The sequence below is a fragment of the Cyprinus carpio genome, chromosome A22, assembly GCF_018340385.1.
Source record: "Cyprinus carpio isolate SPL01 chromosome A22, ASM1834038v1, whole genome shotgun sequence".
NCBI classification, from domain to species: domain Eukaryota; kingdom Metazoa; phylum Chordata; class Actinopteri; order Cypriniformes; family Cyprinidae; genus Cyprinus; species Cyprinus carpio.
Genome location: NC_056593.1, coordinates 15,573,641 through 15,594,624, shown reverse-complemented (window position 1 = coordinate 15,594,624; position 20,984 = coordinate 15,573,641). Strand labels below are relative to the sequence as shown.

The 20,984-nt window shown below is 40.2% G+C and overlaps 1 protein-coding gene across 50 annotated transcripts; it reads right to left on the bottom strand.

Annotated features, from left to right (window-relative positions):
* Positions 1 to 11,817: 11,817 nt before the first annotated feature.
* Positions 11,818 to 19,853, bottom strand: LOC109047611 (fibroin heavy chain-like). 50 transcript variants are annotated; one of them, XM_042712047.1, is made up of 13 exons: positions 19,620 to 19,853; positions 18,884 to 19,033; positions 18,207 to 18,356; positions 17,954 to 18,118; positions 16,472 to 17,692; positions 16,153 to 16,303; positions 15,787 to 16,116; positions 15,662 to 15,739; positions 15,442 to 15,611; positions 14,322 to 15,056; positions 13,335 to 13,943; positions 12,757 to 13,250; positions 11,852 to 12,708 (listed from the first exon to the last, which is right to left on the bottom strand). In XM_042712047.1, the coding sequence occupies exons 1-13, from the start codon at positions 19,696 to 19,698 to the stop codon at positions 12,004 to 12,006; spliced, it is 5,037 nt and encodes a 1,678-aa protein (XP_042567981.1). In that variant the 5' UTR covers positions 19,699 to 19,853; the 3' UTR covers positions 11,852 to 12,003. The 50 variants fall into 50 exon arrangements, with proteins under 50 accessions (XP_042568025.1, XP_042568024.1, XP_042568026.1 ...); XM_042712054.1 differs by having other exon boundaries at positions 11,853 to 13,250; positions 13,335 to 13,705; positions 13,802 to 13,943; XM_042712048.1 differs by having other exon boundaries at positions 11,853 to 13,250; positions 14,322 to 14,496; positions 14,545 to 15,056.
* Between the last annotated feature and the right edge of the window lie 1,131 nt (positions 19,854 to 20,984).

The following is a 20,984-nucleotide window of genomic DNA, read 5'->3' as shown; positions in this document are numbered from 1 at the left end:
TAAAATATCAATAAGCCAAAGCTGTTGTAGTTCCGTCAAAGCTGGTTCGATCCTGACGGCTGACAGCTATGAGCAGAATTCTGAAAAAAAAAATAGACCATGGAACTTTGACCAATGAGTCACGTTTACTCGCACGTGACTTGTATTAACAATTTTGGGCCATTAATAAACTTTGCCGTGTGAAAGCAAACCACACCAAGAATAAAATGCAACATTGTAATAATTTTAATCCCTGTTTCGGAACGAAGCATTCGATCTACAGGTGTGAAAGCATTATAATTCCATTGTTTGTTGCATTTAATCAAAGCTATAAATATAGATGCTGAGACTGTTTGCAATTGTTTTTTAGGAGGTTCTTCCAAATGCACCACAACATTCTGGGCAGAAAACATTGGTGCAATATCAGATGGAGGCCAATGAATATTAGCCACACAAACCAGCAGGATGGAAATAGTTGTGGGGTTTTTGTTATGAAGGTATAGAAATATATTTAACATAAATGGAAAAACTCATTCAGACAGTAAGGATAAATGTTCTATATGATATAACGACCTTTTCTGTTATTACAGTACTTATAGTTTAGGGAGGTAATACTCTCAGAATTCCCTGATGTCCCCAACAATATTTCCATCGACGCAAGCCTGGAGGCAATAACTGAAATTAGGCAACAGATGGCAGCTCCTATTTTAGCAGTTGTTTATTTATTGGGATAAATACAGAATAATTTCTTCTTCAGTCGTGATTGCTGCTATAAAGTGAACTTTAAAAGTTATCCATGAGGCAGAGGCTATTCAAAGTGTTTGCCAGCTGTGTGTCTGCAAAGAGAAAGCTGAGAATGCACTCTGGATGAATATTAAGACATTTCCAGTCTCTCTGTCATATTTTTTATAACCATTACACCAAAATTATTTTGTGAAACAATACATACAATAATACAAAACTTTTTTTATTACAATTTCATTCCAAATCAGATCCAGTGTGACAGCTGCTTGCTCTGGACACCTACAAAGTGCACTGCCTGGACACAGAAGGAGGTGGACTTAGTAACCAAGGATAAGAAATTTTGCATTGTGTAAATATACACCTGATATGATACTACAACTGAAAGCAATACCCTAGCTTGGCTGTTTAAGAAAGGTTAAATGTCAAAAATAAGACAATGATGTTGTCAAGCATTACTGTGGATAGAAAAAATAATTTTGAAAACTCAAACTAAAACCGTAAGACAAATGAAGAAGGACAAATAGCTGTTAAAAAAATAATACAGAAAATAAGTTGTGTTAAAGACTTTCAAACTCTATTTTCAACATCTTGTATCAATCGGAAAGGTTCTTTAGAAGTATAAACGCATGAAAGTTGATGAGCCTTACTGTGAAAAAGGGTACTGAATGTAAAAACGTAAGATTAATGAAAAAGGACAAATAGATTAAATCTGTAAACTGTAAATGTGAAAGTCAAGATTATTTGTTGGTTTCCTCTTCAAGTGTGTTGTCTTAAATATTAAGAATTAATACACCTCATATGTACAGAATTTAAAATATAAGTACTGTTTTAAGCTACATGTATCAGGCAAATGGCTTTCTCAGCCCTGTAACACTACCTTTTCAATAAAGCTGTTAATTAAAATGTTTCTGAATGGCAAATTAAAAATGTCACAGATCAGAATAGTGATGTTAGTGACCCAGGCAAGGGTCAGCTGACCCAAACTGAACTGTGAGTTTTCACAAATCAGAATAGTCAAGGGCTCAGGGAAGGGTTAAATGACAAAACTATTCTGTGAAACCTTTAGTAAATCAGAAAAGCCAGTGACTCAAGGAAAGGTACACATCACAAAGAAACACAATGAAAATTATATCGGCCAATCACAACGCACTGGATAGCTGGCCAACCACAGCACACCTCACTTTTCAGAGAGAGGGGCATAGAGGAGAAACAATAATGTACAGTAGGTGGAAAATAATGTGTTTTTTTAAAACTTAAACCACATAAACACATTTCATTACACCAAATACACAAAAGAATGTTCCTTTTTAGCAGCATTATATGACCCCTTTAAACTTTGAAACTGCTGGTTATCTTTCTTTTTTTGCTCAAGATGAGAACATTTTGATTATTGTAGACATTTTTAGCAGATAATGCTTTTAAGTAAAATATTAAAATAGTATAGATTTCAGGAGGAAAAGCCTGAACAGAAACAGTATTTTTTTTGTCACATAGCCTCGCATGCATCTAAATGTAAAAATACAATACATGTAAAAATAATCAATAAATAAATAAATTGTTGTTGTTGTTTTTTGTCCAGACCTCTGCTTGGAAGAAAATATAGAGGCCGCACCTCGTGGAACTTTAATTGAATACCCCTGACTTATATCAAAAAGAAATCATTTATTTGTATGGTTTTGTAATATCTGTGTCACATATTTTCATGTGTGTCATGGTAGATAGGATTCTTATTATAGAATTTGATTGCAGAAAAATTGTTTTGAACATGTTAATGGATTAAAACATAAGTAACAGGCTGGATGTACATTATCCTTACATCTTAACACCTCTTTTAAAAATAAAAAAAAGAGGATAGATCATATATTTTGATCGCAAATAGGAAGATTTCAATACATGAGGATTCTGAATGGGATTTTTTTTAGCGAGCCATTAAATGACTCTAGACTCGACTCAGACTCGTGACCAGAGACTCGAGACTTGACTCAGACTCCAGCGACAAAGACTTCATACTTGACTCGGACTCCAGGTTAAAGACTTGTGAACTTCTCTGGCGTCACCAGAATTCACAAATCATGGAGAACCACATTCAGTTTCATTTTCATGTCTATGACAGTGCATGGTGTATTTATAGCCAAAAGAAATCTGAATATCAAACCGCATCTTTACTGCGGTCCTTTGGCCTGCATCACTTACAGTAGAGCAAGTCTGTTGTTGATAACGCTGTTGTGAAAGTTTCGGGACTGCCGATGAGGAGGAGGCTACTGCTGCAGCAAACCCTACAGAGAACATGTCAGTAATCTTTGCACATTTCGCTGCATCCACCTCCAAACTTTTGAGCTTCTTTTCCCTGAGCTTTTGAGCACCACCTTATTTCTATAGTCTGTCCATTTTGAGAAAACAAGAGGAAAAGGGGAGGGGAGGTGAAGCGATATTTACATAAAGTAGGTGGAGCAAGAACCCTTATCGCTCAGTCTATGGCACATTGTGATATGGATCAAACCTGCTATGATTACCCTTCTTTTAAAGCATACATTTAATTTAAACAATAGTTCTATGTAATATTCACATATGCAGTTCATAGGGGGCATATTCCATGAAATAACCTACTATTTAAACTTATAACATTTACCTTTTATATCAAAATTCATGCTTTTTTCCCTTGCAAATTTAAGTTTATATCTCTTAGTTCGGACTTTATAACTCAATTTAACAAAATTGATTTTGTCAATTTTGAGGTGGGGGGGGGGCATATGTGAGGGATTATAACTCAGATTTGTAATATAATGGATGTTCCACGTGGAATACAGACATCAGCAATGCCTCTTTATATTTGTTTCTTGGCTGTTTATTGAATAATACATGTTGCCAGAAGCGGGGTTTGAGGAACACCATGGATGCAATTGAACCACCGGGCTATTTGAAATTGTGTGGAGGCAAATTGGCAGACATTTTAAATTGCACTTTATTAACATCACACTTTTATAATACAAATTTAGCTATTTTATAATAAACAATATTTAGAAATATCTGCAAAGTTATAAAGCTGAAAGTTCAATGCAAACGGAGATATCTTTTAAAATTCTGTCAGTTTAATGCCTACAAAAAACGGCTGGTAGAGACTACAACAAGTTACTTTCTGGGTTCGTGACACAACAAACCCAGATAACCCCTGCCCTCAGGAAAAGGCAGCAAAGAGGGCAAGGCCATGCTGTGCTGCTTTAGAGAAGAGGAAGAGAAAACTAGAGGTGCACATAAAAATCTATTCATATATGAATCACGATTCTGTCTTCTAATGATTGTAATGGATTCACAAGTTTCAAAATTAATGTTCTAAAGCAGCGGAGCTTAATACTGTTCCTACACGTCCCCCTGCTCTGCATCTCTCTCTCTCTCTCTCAACTCAGCTCCAGCAATGAACTGTCACAATTATAAACTTATTTCACATAGCCATGAGAAGCATTAAACATGGACACACGTGCAGTTGCCATACTGTATTAAAGCTTTAATCGGGATAAAACTGTATATTAAAAGCTAACATAAGCAGTAGCATTTACAAATAACAGCGTATCTAAAAGTACGAGACAACAACAAACAAAAAACAGGCCTAACATTAAAAGCCATGCTTGCCCAGGCTCTTCACTAATATCCTCTGCTTCTCAATCCGGCTCAAACTGATAAGCGATATTAAAGACGTTGTTGTTTACAATACAACTGGAGCACATGCCACTGAGGTGAGGGGCGGGACGTTTAGACGCGCACTAGAGCCGGTTTAGCCAATCACAACACACTGGGCTAGCAAACCAATCAGAGCCCATTGCTTATTTCTGAGGGAGGGGCTTCATAGAAGAAGGAAATGATCAGCATATTAATAGGAGAAGGGACATAGCGGTGTGGAATTTTTAAAAACAGAAGGAAAAACTGTTTATAAAAAAAATGTGGACTTGGCTTTAATGAATTGAGAGATTCCATGATTTGTGATCAGATTGTTTTTGGTATATGTGTCAAGAAAGTGCGAGAAAGATTGTTACGAGAATCTAAACTCACCTTGGATCATGCTGTTGAATTGTGCCAGTCTAGTGAATTAGTGAGACAACAAGTTTGCAAAAATTTGATATTCAAAATAATCTAAAAAAGAGCACAGAGTGCATGTAGTGGGGAATACAGATTATAGTGATACCTTGAGTGATTCCTTTTATGTACAGATGGTTTCTGAAGAGGATACAATTCCGGGCAAGGCAAAAGGTGTGTCCATTGAGGATTCTGTGCAGTCGTCTAATGGCGCTTTTCCACTGCATGGTACGGCACGGTACAGTTCACTTTTGGGGGTTTTCCACTGGGTACAGTACCTGGTACTTTTTGTTTGTACCACTTCGGTTGAGGTTCCAAGTGAACCGTACTGTCACCAAAATGTGACGTGTAAACTCTGCTGATCACGGATTGGCCAGAGAGAATCGTCACTACCTGCATCACTGAACTTGTGACACAAACACAAAAGAACCGCTAGATTTTAATCAGCACAGCCAGCCAAGGATCGAATGCAACTGTTTTGAATGAGCGCACCTTTTTTAACAACCAAAAAGTTTTGTTGTCTGTTGCAAAAGTACAGACGTTCCTCTTTTTCATAGCAGAGGAGCGGGTCCAGTGAGAGCTTGTTGGGGTGATGCGGAATGAAAACTTTTTTTTAGGAGTTGTGGCATTAGAGGTGGTGCAACTATAACGACATGTGAATAATCCCGCCCACTCTTAATCGATACTAAACTGCAGTGGAAATGCAAACCATGCCGAGCCGAGCCGTGCCATACCATACTGAGCCGTGCCGAGCCGAGTCATACCACGCAGTGGAAAAGCGCCATAAGTGGATTGTTCCTCTTGTGGCTAATGGGACAATAGTACCTTTTAAATTAGACACTGGTGCTAAGGTCACCTTAATTAACATCAGAAATGTGAAAACACTGAAAGAAAGACCCCTAATTCAAAAAAGCACAGTTCCCCTTAAAGCCTATAATGGACAACCAATTGAAACACAATGAATTTGTAGACTGAAAATACAGGTCAAAGGAAAGACACAAAATGTATTATTTGTTGTGGTTCCAAATGGCCATGAATCTCTTCTTGGAGATAGAGCATGTGAAGATACTCAGTGGTCTAAATGAGTGTATCAAGTTAACAAAGAGAATGTAGTCATCCAGACTGTCTGTGACCGTGTTACTGACATTGTCAATCAGTTTCCAGATGTTTTAAAAGGTCAAGGCACCTGGCAGATACTTACAAAATACAACTGAAGGATGACACCACCTCTGTCATACATGCTCCTTGGCGTGTTGCTCTCCTACTGCGAGAGCCCTTGAAGCAAGAATTGGATTGTATGAATCAATTAGGAGTCATTCAAAGGATTGAACAACCAACTGATTGGGTAAACTCCATCACATGTGAGAAAAAGCCTAATGGTGAATTAAGAGTGTTTAGATCCTAAAAATCTTAATGATAACATCAAATGAGAACACTATCAGATACCCACATGTGAAGAGATTCTTAGTGAAATGTCAGGTGCCCAATTTTTTATAAAATTGGCTGCATCCCAGGGATTCTGGCAAATCCGATTGAATTCTGAGAGTAGTAAATATTGCACATTTACTACTTTTGGAAGATATTGTTTTCTCCGTCTTCCATTTGGAATTAAGTCAGCCCCTGAGATGTTTCATCGAGCAATGGAAACACTAATTGAAGGACTTGAGGGTGTTCATGTATATATTGATGATCTTGTGGTGGTGGGGGGTTGGGGGGGGGGGGTTACTCTTGAGTGTATGATTTAAAGTTAAACTAGGAAAAGTGTCTGTTTGGAGTCACAGAGATGACCTTCTTAGGTAACAAGCTATCTGCAAGAGGTGTGGAACCAGATCCAGCTAAAGTACAAGCCCTCTTGGACATGTCTTCACTTAGTGACAAGAATGGGGTTTTATGTACCTTAGGTATGGTAAATTTCCTAGGAAAATTTCTGCCAAATCTATTTGCCAAAACCACCCATATGAGAGCATTGTTCCAAAATGCAAAGTTTGTGACTTCTTGGTAATGAAAAAATGTGTTGTAGATCATAAAATGGAGTAATTGAGTGTTTTGGTGTTGGACTAGTGTCTAGTGTGAATTGTTGTTAAGTATGTGATGTTATTTATCCAAGGAAAAGGGATGTAATGAGTGGGATGTTTAGTCCACTAGATGGCAGTAATGTTTTGTATAAAGTCGAAGTGCATTTGCTAAGGGGGGTTGTGGTAATTTGTATTTACTGGATGTTCCATGTGGAATAAAGATGCCAGCACCAGCAATACATCTTTATATTTGTTATTTGGCTTCTTTATTGAGTAATACAATATAGACGTATTGCAGATGGGCAAAAACTCTTAAAAAATAAATAAATAAAAACCCTTTTGCAGATGTAAATGCAGACATCAAATAGACGACTCTGTGATGTAAGTGTGCTATCAGGGAAACTAATGATTCTGAGCCGAAGGTAAAAGAGAGAATAGTGAGTTGATTTTTTTTTTTTAATCAGAATTGTGAAATATAGTCTTGGAATTGTAAGAAAAAAGTCAGAATTTTGAAATATAAACAAGTTCAGGAAAATAAATTGAGCAATTAAAATTTTGTCCCCATCACAGTACAGAGACTAATCTTGTTAAAATTACTAAAGATTTGTTATTGGCAGCTGATTCTGGTTTACTAACAACACTTGTCCTTCCCGACCTGAGTGTAGCCTTTGAAACCATCTCACATAAGACACTCCTGGACAAGTTAGTTTCTATAGGGATCACTGGCACCCCTCTGTCCTGGTTTAGGTCATATCTCACAAGTCTCACTCGGTTTGTTCAAATTAAAAATATTCGATCAAGACCATCTATAGTTACCACTGGTGCACCTCAGGGTTCTGTTTTGGGCCCACTGTTATTCATAATTTATTTACTTGGAGCATTTGGACCAATCAGACACACAATTGTTCATTAGATTTAACAAATCAATTATTCATTAGATTAACAAATAATCACAGACTCCTCACCCAACACCAATACTGGGTGCCAGGATGTCTGTGGACAACCCCCCAAGCTACCATGGCAACCAAAGACAAATCATCTGATAACACTGGTTCTATTGCTCAAAGGAATGCAGGCAAAGGAACTCTCACTAATTTTACTCAGGAAAAGCACATAATACCCATAGAAATGGACTCTTCTCTAATTAATTTGTAGACAGACCTCTCTTTGAATGAACACACACATCCTCAGGACATTGTGAGTATTATTACTGTTCTTGTGTATTGTCGTTTTTGTATTGTATATGGTTTTAGGCATGCTTATGATAGATTCCTTAGTTAATATGACCTCACCTATAGCATGTTTGGTATCTACAAATTTTTATTTTCATGGTCTAAATGATAGTGTACAGGTGCTGGTCATATAATTAGAATATAATCAAAAAGTTGATTTATTTCATTAATTCCATTCAAAAAGTGAAACTTGTATATTATATTCATTCATTACACACAGACTGATATATTTCAAATGTTTATTTCTTTTAATTTTGATGATTATAACTGACAACTAAGGAAAATCGAAAATTCAGTAAATTCAGTTTGAACATGAAAAGTATGAGCATGTACAACACTCAATACTTAGTTGGGGCTCCATTTGCCTGAATTACTGCAGCAATGCGGCGTGGCATGGAGGCGATCAGTCTGTGGCACTGCTCAGGTGTTATGAGAGCCCAGGTTGCTCTGACAGTGGCCTTTAGCTCTTCTGCATTCTTGGGTCTGGCATATCACATCTTCCTTTTCACAATACCCCATAGATTTTCTATGGGGTTAAGGTCAGGTGAGTTTGCTGGCCAATTAAGAACAGGGATACCATGGTCCTTAAACCAGGTACTGGTAGCTTTGGCACTGTGTGCAGGTGCCAAGTCCTCTTGGAAAATGAAATCTGCATCTCCATAAAGTTGGTCAGCAGCAGGAAGCATGAAGTGCTCTAAAACTTCATGGTATACGGCTGTGTTGACCTTGGACCTCAGAAAACATAGTGGACCAACACCAGCAGATTACATGGCACCCCAAACCATCACTGACTGTGGAAACTTTACACTGGACCTCAAGCAACGTGGATTGTGTGCCTCTCCGGTCTTCCTCTAGACTTTGGGACCCTGATTTCCTAAGGAAATGCTAAATTTACTTTCATCAGAGAACATAACTTTGGACCACTCAGCAGCAGTCCAGTCCTTTTTGTCTTTAGCCCAGGCTAGACGCTTCAGAGTGGCTTGACACAAGGAATGCGACAGCTGAAACCCATGTCTTGTATACGTCTGTGCCTAGTGGTTCTTGAAGCACTGACTCCAGCTGCAGTCCACTCTTTGTGAATCTCCCCCACATTTTTGAATGGGTTTTGTTTCACAATCCTCTCCAGGGTGCGGTTATCCCTTTTGCTTGTACACTTTTTTTCTACCACATCTTTTCCTTGCCTTCGCCTCTCTATTAATGTGCTTGGACACAGAGCTCTTTGAACAGCCAGTCTCTTTTGCAATGATCTTTTGTGTCTTGCCCTCCTTGTGCAAGGAATCAATGGTCGTCTTTTGGACAACTGTCAAGTCAGCAGTCTTCCCCATGATTGTGTAGCCTACAGAACTAGACTGAGAGACCATTTAAAGGCCTTTGCAGGTGTTTTGAGTTAATTAGCTGATTAGAATGTGGCACCAGGTGTCTTCATTATTGAACCTTTTCACAATATTCTAATTTTCTGAGATACTGAATTTGGGATTTTCCTTAGTTGTCAGTTATAAACATCAAAATTAAAAGAAATAAAAATTCGAAATATATCAGTCTGTGTGTAATGAATGAATATAATATACAAGTTTAACTTTTTGAATGGAATTAGTGAAATAAATCAATTTTTTGATGATATTCTAATTATATGACCACCTGTATTTTATGTGTTGATACCTATGCAACATATTAGTGTTATAAGATTCTTCAATAGTTTTGCATCAAAACCCAATCGAGTTTCATATGCAAAACACCATGCTAGAGACAAAGATTCATAAAATTTCCCTCCAGATGTACCATTCCTCACTGGCTCACTAAAATCCAGAGGTGTGACCTCAACAGAAGATAAAGGCAATCACATCAGTGACCCACCTTCAGTCTAGCTTCTTTTAGATTCTGAGATGATGATGAGCTAGATGTCAACCAAGGACCCCTAAGTTTGTGCCAGGCTACGGCCTTGTCTTTCCATTCACCAAAGATCCTCAGATCTCAGCTGATGTCTCTTTAGCTCTGCACTCTTCTCTTGCACTTTCCATCTGGGAGAAAACTCTCCTGACCCCCTCAGAGTCAGAATAACATCTTTTGGTGTTCATCACTTTTCAATCCCGGAAGAACGCGATCGTGACTCCAACACCAAACTTCCAAACCATCAAGACTTTAATCTGAGACTGCATCCAGATGCTCATTCAATGGCCAAGGCAATGCAAGTATCGTACACTTAACTAAACCGGTTTAGTATAAGCTGTAGAACCCATTCTAAAACGGCTCTGATGGTTTCACCCAGGTGACTAACTGAATAATTTTCCATAACTGCATTCTCTGATTTCTCTAACGGCTTTCATTCATCCATGTAAACTCTGCCCATTTATGAGTAATGTATGTTTGTTTGTGAAGATTAGTTATGTTAGTCTTTAGTTAAAACTTTTGTGCACAAATTACGAGTTTCTGGTTCTCTCATTGCTTGTGAATAACGTCCCTTTTACGATCCAATCTAGCTACATGCTCTAATGCATTAGTACTGTAAGGAAGTAATTTTCTGTGGCCATGAAAATACCCTTTTTTTTATTTTCAGAAAAAATGTATTTCCACTGCTATGCCGATGACACCCAGCTCTAACTGTCTTTCAAACGCTCTAGTTCTTTTCCTCCACCTTCTTCGACTGGATGTCTAGCTGAAATTAAAGACTGGCTTTCAGTCAGTTTTCTAAAACTCAGTGATAAACGGTACAAAATCTACTCACTAAATCTGTTTGTTTTTCTGTGGATATCGATCAATGTAATTTGTCCTCGGCTAATCAGGAGAAAAACTCTCTTTTGAAGCTCATGTTAATGTACTGTATATTTCCACCTGCATAATATTAATCATCTCCGTCCCTCTCTCACAACAAATACTGCAATTCTTATTTATGCATTTGTTACCTCACATACTGACTACTGTAATGCTCTCCTTATTGGTCTTCCTTCTAAACTTCTCTATAAACACCAGTTAATTCACAACTTGGCAGCTTGTGTTCTTTTCTAGGACTTCATCTATTGAGCACATTTCTCCAGTTCTCCAACGTCTACACTGACTCTCAGTAAAGTATGGCATCGATTTTAAAATGTTGCTTCTAACATTTAAGACACTTTTTAACCTTGCTCCACCGTACCTTACTGACCTTCTTCACATCCATACTTTTTCACACATTTTTTTATATCTTCACTCTCAATTTCTCTAGTATTGCCCCATATATGCTAAAGCACTATTGGAGCAAGTACTTTTAGTTTTGCAGCTCCTCAACCAAGAAACACCCCCCGCCCCATAGTATATTTTTCACTATTTTGCTTGTTGTAAGGTGACCTTGGGTGTTTAGAAAGGCACCATTAAATAAAATGCATTATAATCATTACCAGAAGGCAGGCATTACCTCTTTACGGGGGTGTAAAAAGTACTCAAAATATACTTTAAAGTACACACATAGAAAGTACAGAATTTTATTTTTTGACCAAAAACAAAAGCCTACTTAAGCAGCCTACTAGCATATATTATATAAATAAATACATAAATAAATAAAAAGTACAACCTTAAATTGCACTCATTAAAAATGGATGACATGTACTACAGAGGAATAACTGAGTGCAGCCCATAAGGGAGATGCATCCAACACTCCTGACCAGCCAAAGAACCTCCATGAGAAGACAGAAAATGCAAAGAGTTTGCAGAAGGTATGACAGCTGCAGGAGGGAAAAAAAAAAAAAAAAACAAACAAAAAAAAAATCCTAACAACAGTCCAAGACAATGTTGTATATTGTGTGTAATAAAAAAAAAAAAATACAAAAGACTAATACTTTTCAAAATTAGGGGTGTCCGGGTCTCGGGGAGAGAAACTTACACAAAGCACTGACGCCAGAAAGCAGTTATGTGAGAAAACTGCCAAATGATTCCAAAAACACCAACTCTTTAAATCAATTTTTATTTGATGGGGGGGGGGGGGTCTTTCTAAACTAAGCAAACAGGAAAACAAATGAAAAGAATCTCCAGTAAGGGTTATGCAAAGTGCCCATTTCAATGACCACATCCCTGACAATTTCCCTAATCGCTTCCCTCAGCTTGACTGCTTTCATAAGCACTTCCCTGATCGCTTCGCTGATGTTGACCGCTTCCATGAACACTTCCATAACTTTTTCCCTGATGTTGACCCCTTCCATGATCACTTCCATAACTACTTCCGTGACGTTGTCCACTTCCATGACCACTTCCCTGATCGCGTCGACTTCCATAACTACTTCCCTGACCTTGACTGCTTCCATATCCACTTCCATAACCACTTCCAGAACTACTTCCCTGATCACGTCGACTTCCATAACTACTTCCCTGACCTTGACTGCTTCCATATCCTTTTCCATAACCACTTCCAAAACTAATTCCCTGATTGCTTCCCCTTCCATAACTACTTCCCTGACGTTGACTGCTTCCATAACCACTTCCCTGACCATGACTGCTCCCATATCCACTTCCAGAACTACTTCCCTGACGTTGACCGTTTCCATAACCACTTCTCTGATCGCTTCCACTTCCATAACTACTTCCCTGATGTTGACTGTTTCCATAACCACTTCCAGAACTACTTCCCTGATTGTTTCCACTTCCATAACCACTTTCCTGATCGCTTCCACTTCCCTGAGCTTGACCACTTTCCTGAGCTTGACCACTTTCCTGATCACTTCCACTTCCAGAACTACTTCCACTTCCATAACCACTTTCCTGAGCTTGACCGCTTTCCTGATCGCTTCCACTTCCAGAACTACTTCCCTGAGCTTGACCGCTTCCCTGATCGCCTCCACTTCCAGAACTACTTCCCTGAGCTTGACTGCCTCCCTGATCACTTCCAGAACTAGTTTCACTTCCAGAATCAGTTCCCTGAGCCTGACCATTTCCCTGATCACTTCTACTTCCAGAACTTGTTCCACTTCCAGAACCAGTTGCAGAACTACTTGCACTTCCACTTCCATAACCACTTCCAGAACTACTTGCACTTCCAGAACTACTTCCCTGAGCCTGACCGCTTCCACCTCCAGAACTACTTCCCTGAGACTGACCACTTCCTCTTCCAGAACTACTTGCACTTCCAGAACTGCTTCCCTGAGTATGACTGCTTCCCTGATCACTTCTACTTCCAGAACTAGTTCCACTTCCAGAGCCAGTTCCAGAACTACTTGCACTTCCATAACCACTTCCAGAACCAGTTCCATGAGACCTACCACAACCAGTTCCACTTCCAGAACTACTTCCAGAACTACTTGCACTTCCACTTCCAGAACTACTTCCCTTACAACTTCCAGAACTACTTCCAGAACTACTTGCACTTCCACTTCCAGAACTACTTCCCTGAGATTGACCACTTCCACTTCCATAACCACTTCCACTTCCAGAACTACTTCCCTGAGACTGACCACTTCCAGAACTACTTCCCTGAACATGACTGCTTCCCTGATCGCTTCTACTTCCAGAACTAGTTCCACTTCCAGTTCCATAACCACTTCCAGAACTACTTCCCTGAGACTGACCACTTCCAGAATCAGTTCCACTTCCAGAACCAGTTCCCTGAGCCTGACCGCTTCCACTTCCATAACTAGTTCCACTTCCATAACCACTTCCACTTCCAGAACTACTTCCACTTCCAGAACCACTTCCATAACTACTTCCCTGAGCCTGACCGCTTCCACTTCCATAACTAGTTCCACCTCCATAACCACTTCCAGAACTACTTCCCTGAGACTGACCCCTTCCAGAACTACTTGCACTTCCAGAACCACTTCCAGAACTACTTCCTTGAGACTGACCACTTCCAGAATCAGTTCCACTTCCAGAACCAGTTCCCTGAGCCTGACCGCTTCCACTTCCATAACTAGTTCCACTTCCATAACCACTTCCACTTCCAGAACTACTTCCATAACTACTTGCACTTCCAGAACCACTTCCATAACTACTTCCCTGAGCCTGACGGCTTCCACTTCCATAACTAGTTCCACCTCCATAACCACTTCCAGAACTACTTGCACTTCCAGAACCACTTCCAGAACTACTTCCCTGGACATGACTGCTTCCCTGATCGCTTCTACTTCCAGAACTAGTTCCACTTCCAGTTCCATAACCACTTCCAGAACTACTTCCCTGAGACTGACCACTTCCAGAAGCAGTTCCACTTCCAGAACCAGTTCCCTGAGCCTGACCGCTTCCACTACCATAACTAGTTCCACTTACATAATCACTTCCACTTCCAGAACTACTTCCCTGAGACTGACCACTTCCACTTCCATAACTACTTCCACTTCCAGAACCAGTTCCATAACTACTTGCACTTCCAGAACCACTTCCATAACTACTTCCACTTCCAGAACTACTTCCCTGAGCCTGACCACTTCCACTTCCATAACTAGTTTCACTTCCATAACCACTTCCAGAACTACTTCCCTGAGACTGACCACTTCCAGAACCAGTTCCACTTCCAGAACTACTTCCCTGAGACTGACCACTTCCAGAACCAGTTCCACTTCCAGAACCACTTCCATAACTACTTCCAGAACTACTTCCCTGAGACTGACCACTTCCACTTCCATAACTACTTCCACTTCCAGAACTACTTCCCTGAGCATGACTGCTTCTTTGATCGCCTCTACTTCCAGAACTAGTTCCACTCCCAGAACCAGTTCCAGAACTACTTGCACTTCCACTTCCATAACCACTTCCAGAACCAGTTCCACTTTCAGAACTACTTCCACTTCCATAACCACTTCCAGAACTACTTCCCTGAGACTGACCACTTCCAGAAATTGTTCCACTTCCAGAAATAGTTCCACTTCCAGAACCAGTTTCAGAACTACTTGCACTTGCACTTCCACTTCCATAACCACTTCCAGAACTACTTCCCTGAGACTGACCACTTCCAGAACCAGTTCCACTTCCAGAACCACTTCCACTTCCAGAACCAGTTCCAGAACTACTTCCACTTCCAGAACCACTTCCATAACTACTTCCACTTCCAGAACCACTTCCCCTTCCAGAACCACTTCCATAACTACTTCCAGAACTACTTCCCTGAGCGACCGCTTCCACTTCCGTAACCACTTCCAGTACCAGAACTTCCACTTGAGCCACTTCCAGAACTTACCTGAGCCATGACCACTTCCAGAACCAGTTCCAGAACCACTTCCACTTCCAGAACTTCCATAACTACTTCCACTTCCAGAACCAAATCCAGAACTACTTACACTTCCAGAACTACTTCCCTGAGCCTGACTGCTTCCACTTCCAGAACCAGTTCCACTACCAGAACTACTTGCACTTCCAGAACTACTTCCCTGAGCCTGAACCACTTCAAACCAGTTCCACTTCCAGAACTACTTCCATAACTACTTCCACTTCCATAACCACTTCCTCCCTGAGCATGACGCTTCCAGAAATAGTTCCACTTCCAGAACCAGTTCCACTTCCAGAACCAGTTCCATAACTACTTCCACTTCCAGAACCAAATCCAGAACTACTTCCACTTCCAGAACTACTTCCCTGAGCCTGACTGCTTCCACTTCCAGAACCAGTTCCACTACCAGAACTACTTGCACTTCTTCCCTCAGAGCCTTTCCACCAGTTTCACTTCCAGAACTACTTCCATAACTACTTCCACTTCCAGAACCAGTTCCCTGAGCATGACTGCTTCCAGAAATAGTTCCACTTCCAGAACTACTCCCCTTCCAGAACCAGTTCCAGAAATAGTTCCACTTCCAGAACCAGTTCCACTTCCAGAACCAGTTCCACTTCCAGAACTACTTCCCCTTCCAGAACCACTTCCATAACTACTTCCACTTCCATAACTAGTTCCACTTCCATAACCACTTCCCTGAGCATGACTGCTTCCAGAAATAGTTCCACTTCCAGAACCAGTTCCACTTCCAGAACCAAATCCAGAACTACTTCCACTTCCAGAACTACTTCCCTGAGCCTGACTGCTTCCACTTCCAGAACCAGTTCCACTACCAGAACTACTTCCATAACTACTTCCACTTCCAGAACCAGTTCCCTGAGCATGACTGCTTCCAGAAATAGTTCCCCTTCCAGAACTACTCCCACTTCCAGAACCAGAAATAGTTCCAGAACCAGTTCCACTTCCAGAACTACTTCCCCTTCCAGAACCACTTCCATAACTACTTCCACTTCCATAACTAGTTCCACTTCCATAACCACTTCCCTGAGCATGACTGCTTCCAGAAATAGTTCCACTTCCAGAACCAGTTCCACTTCCAGAACCAAATCCAGAACTACTTCCACTTCCAGAACTACTCCCTTCCGACACTTCCAGAACCTGACCACTTCCAGAACCACTTTCACTTCCACTTCCCCTTCCATAACTAGTTCCACTTCCATAACCACTTCCCTGAGCATGACTGCTTCCAGAACTTGTTCCACTTCCAGAACCAGTTCCATAACTACTTCCACTTCCAGAACCAAATCCAGAACTACTTCCACTTCCAGAACCAAATCCAGAACTACTTCCACTTCCAGAACCAAATCCAGAACTACTTCCACTTCCATAACTAGTTCCACTTCCATAACCACTTCCCTGAGCATGACTGCTTCCAGAAATAGTTCCACTTCCAGAACTACTTCCACTTCCAGAACCAAATCCAGAACTACTTCCACTTCCAGAACCAAATCCAGAACTACTTCCACTTCCAGAACTACTTCCACTTCCATAACCACTTCCAGAAATAGTTCCACTTCCAGAACCAGTTCCAGAACTACTTCCACTTCCAGAACCAAATCCAGAACTACTTCCACTTCCAGAACTACTTCCCTGAGCCTGACTGCTTCCACTTCCAGAACCAGTTCCACTACCAGAACTACTTGCACTTCCAGAACTACTTCCCTGAGCCTGACCACTTCCAGAACCAGTTTCACTTCCAGAACCACTTCCATAACTACTTCCACTTCCATAACTAGTTCCACTTCCATAACCACTTCCCTGAGCATGACTGCTTCCAGAAATAGTTCCACTTCCAGAACCAGATCCATAACTACTTCCACTTCCAGAACCAGTTCCAGAACTACTTCCACTTCCAGAACCAGTTCCAGAACTACTTCCACTTCCAGAACCAAATCCAGAACTACTTCCACTTCCAGAACCACTTCCCTGAGCATGACTGCTTCCAGAAATAGTTCCACTTCCAGAACCAGTTCCAGAACTACTTCCACTTCCAGAACCAAATCCAGAACTACTTCCACTTCCAGAACCACCTACACTTCCAGAACTACTTCCCTGAGCCTGACCGCTTCCACTCCCAGAACTACTTCCACTTCCAGAACCAAATCCAGAACTACTCCCACTTCCAGAACTACTTCCACTTCCAGAACCACCTCCACTTCCAGAACTACTTCCCTGAGCCTTATCACTTCCAGAACTACTTCCACGATCACTTGTCTGAATACTCACATAACCACTTCCATGATCACCTCCCTGAACACTTACATGAACACTTGCGTAACCACTTCCCTGACCATTTCCTTCATCTGGTTCACTGCATGCATGGCCACAGGTGGTTGGGCAACACTTCTGTGTGTAAGGACACTGGCCATCATGGAAACAGCTTTCAGCACATTCTGGAGCGTTCTTTGGTTTGGGACATTGACCCGGCTTCACTGCATGAACACAGACAGTCAGCTTTAGTCTGTGCATATACACTGTATGCCACTTCAGTATACAGCAAGAAACACTCAAAGCATGAATAGCAAGTTTTACCTACAGAGTGAATAATATTCTAAGTATCAGTCCTCTTTATTTTCTATAGCCATCCTGTTTAAAACTGTAAGGGATGAATTCAAACGTACTTTTGAAAAGAACAAAAGGCTAAATGAACTTATCATCATCATCAAGTAACCAAAACAATATAACACAAATACCTGTATATGGAGCCGTACAGTAATGTCCACATCCATTGCTGCAGCATTTCTCATTGTTGGGACAGTCAGAGTCACCGTCACAGGATGAGGTACACGATCTTCTTCCATTGGTTGGGGGTGGACACAGTCCTGGCTTCATCCATGACTGCTGAATAATTCTATCCACTTAAATAAAAAAAAAAAAAAAAAAAAAAAGTATTACATTACACTTCAGTCTCTGCTTAAAAGAGACCCCTAGCATCCATTAACTTACTGGAAACAGGCGGCACGCACGCAGGCCCCGACTCAAATATACAGCATTTGTCTCCTCCAGAGCAGTCTCCATCAGAAAAACATCCTCGACGGGACGGCACGACCGTCAGCTTTATCGGACAGAAACCGGCCACAATTGTTGGGAAGGTCACTTTGGAAATGTAATAGGTTACAGATTACAAGTAACCCTATTTAAAATGTAATTTGAGAAAGAACCACTGAATGCTGAACATTTCCATTCAACTAAATTAAGTTTTACATATCACTTTAGTCTCTGCTTAAAAGCTTACATCTAGGGGTGCACGATAAATATCGGCCGATAATTAATGAACATCTCGTCAGTAAAGCCGGTTCTCTAATCAGTGGTAAATTCCAATAGGGGAGTGATTTCACATAGAGCAGCTGTTACTACAAAGGGCCGTTATTAACTGACAAGCTGCGCAAATCCACACTGATAATGAAAGTTAACTTGTCAGTTAACAAGGCCTCGGTGTAGTAACAGCTGCTCTATGTGAAATCACACACCTGATGGAATTTACCGCTGATTAGAGAACCGGCTTTATTGACGAGATGTGCATTAATTATCGGCCGATATTTATCGTGCACCCCTACTTAAATTAAATTCAATGCATGACTTTTTTTTTTTCGGAGGACCCCTAGCATTCTTTATTAACTCACTGGAAACAGGCGGCACGCACGCAGGTCCTGACTCAAACATACAGCATTTGTGTCCTCCAGAGCAGTCTCCATCAAAAAAACATCCTCGACGGGACGGCACGACCGTCAGCTTCATCGGACAGAAACCGGCCACCAGTGTTGGGAAGCTCACTTTGGAAATGTAATAAGTTACAGATTACCCCATCAAAGTTACCCCATTTAAAAGTGTTATTAGTAGTGCAACCATTTCAATTCAACAAATATTTCAACTTAAACAAGTAATTTTGAAACATAGGCAGGGTTAACATTACTGTAGCATTCAACACTGATTAAAAACTTTCAAAAGTCTTCACTTTAATTAAGACTATAAAAATTTAATTTTAAAAGTACAGCCACCACAAAATCAGACTTTAGCACCCTTTTTAATATTAGATTGTTCTTTAAGGTTACGTACAGATTTAAAAGCATAAGAAATATTTTAATAGCTATGATACCGTTTTTGACATCAAATCTTTGCATAGTTATGACAGGAAACTGGCATCTAACAATGCCATGGGGGGAAAAAAGTTAATCTAAAGCATATACATAAACCCAAATAGGAAATGAAATAGCCTAATTATCAAATAAGTATGTCCTATTCTGTGTCCAGACTCCTGAAACATTTGGGTCTCATATTATAGAGTTACATTCAAAGACAGAGAGACACCTATTGCTGCATTTCTTCAGGCTGTGCAAGAAAGTTAACAGATCTTCTCACTTGTGGCATCGGTTATGCGCAAGTATCCAGACAGACATGATAAAACAGCAATCAGCGAGCAGTACGCTCGAGCTGTCATCCTCCCGACCTGCGGTCGCACAATGATCTCTGCTGGAAAACGCACTGAATTCGTGCGTCAAGAAAAAAAAAACGGACAGCGAGGCGCACAAAAATAAAACGATTAAGCGTGTCGCTGCAACAAAAAACTATGTTTTAAAGATCCAAGGAGATCAGGTCAACTCCAACCCTAATCAAACTCACCTGCCTGTAGCCTTCTAGTAATCTGGAAGACCTTGATTAGCTTGTTCAGGTGTGTTTGATTGGGGTTGGATGAGACTGCTACGTTCATGTCATAATAATTAAAGTAGCCTAATTACGAGAGGACTGAACTGCTTTGTCCAAATTGACCGCACTGTCGGTCTTTGCACTTGACTATAGCCGATCTGATAAAGCAGTCACAGATAGCCTAGCAAAATACACTCGGGCCAGATCCGGTTAGATTCTCGCCTGCCGGAGACTTACCACTCGGCCCGACTCCGTCTGCCGCACGCGGGCCGGATGCCTGTGGACTCACTGCCCGATTCCCGCCCGAGTCAATCGGCCGTCAGCGAGACGACACTGCCGCATCCGAGCCGGAATCGGCCCGACACTAAAGGGTACAGCGCGCCGGACGTGGCCCGAATTCATGTTTAATATCTACTTTACTGTTCACTACACTTTCATTTAAAATTTATACGCAGCCGAAACGTTTACTTTCATTGTAATTATAAATATATAGACATCTCATTATGATTAATGCATTTTAAAAGTAAAGAACTCCCTTGATTAAGTTGGCATGAGAAAAAAATATATATATATTTTCACAACAATTTACAAAACTATGCAATTACAGCAAAAAGGGAAAAAAAAAACAGTTATAGCCTACATAAAGTATATATACATGCATGCATATGAACTAGCAAGGAGCATTAGAGACAATGAGAAAGGAAAATGTCTGCATTGACCATTTCACCATGTTATTTTCTACAGTAACTGCAGGGAAACATAACATTTAGCGCAATTACCCTTGCATTTATTTATAATTTAAATAAATTATATAATTACTTAAATTTAAAACATATAAACAAACACTCAGGTGACACTTTACAACTTACAATAAGGTTTCATTTGTTAACATTAATAACCTAATACTTAAAATACGAATACTTAACATTAATATATTAACCTAGTTAATTTCAACATTTACTAATACATTATTAAGAACAAAAGTTGTGCCTGTTTACATTATTTAATGGATCAGAGCTAACATGTACTAACAAAGAACAGTATCAAAGATTAATGCGTAACAAATGTATTGCTCATTGT

Coding starts and splice junctions, on each gene's coding strand:
- LOC109047611 (XM_042712040.1), bottom strand. CDS start 19,698: ATGACAGCTCGAGCGTACTGCTCGCTGATTGCTGTTTTATCATGTCTG. Junction 18,119..18,206: donor GTGCGTGCCGCCTGTTTCCA/GTAAGTTAATGG, acceptor TTTTTATTTAAG/TGGATAGAATTATTCAGCAG. Junction 14,953..15,644: donor TAGTTCTGGAAGTGAAACTG/GTGGAAAGGCTC, acceptor GAAGTGGAACTG/GTTCTGGAAGTGGTCAGTCT.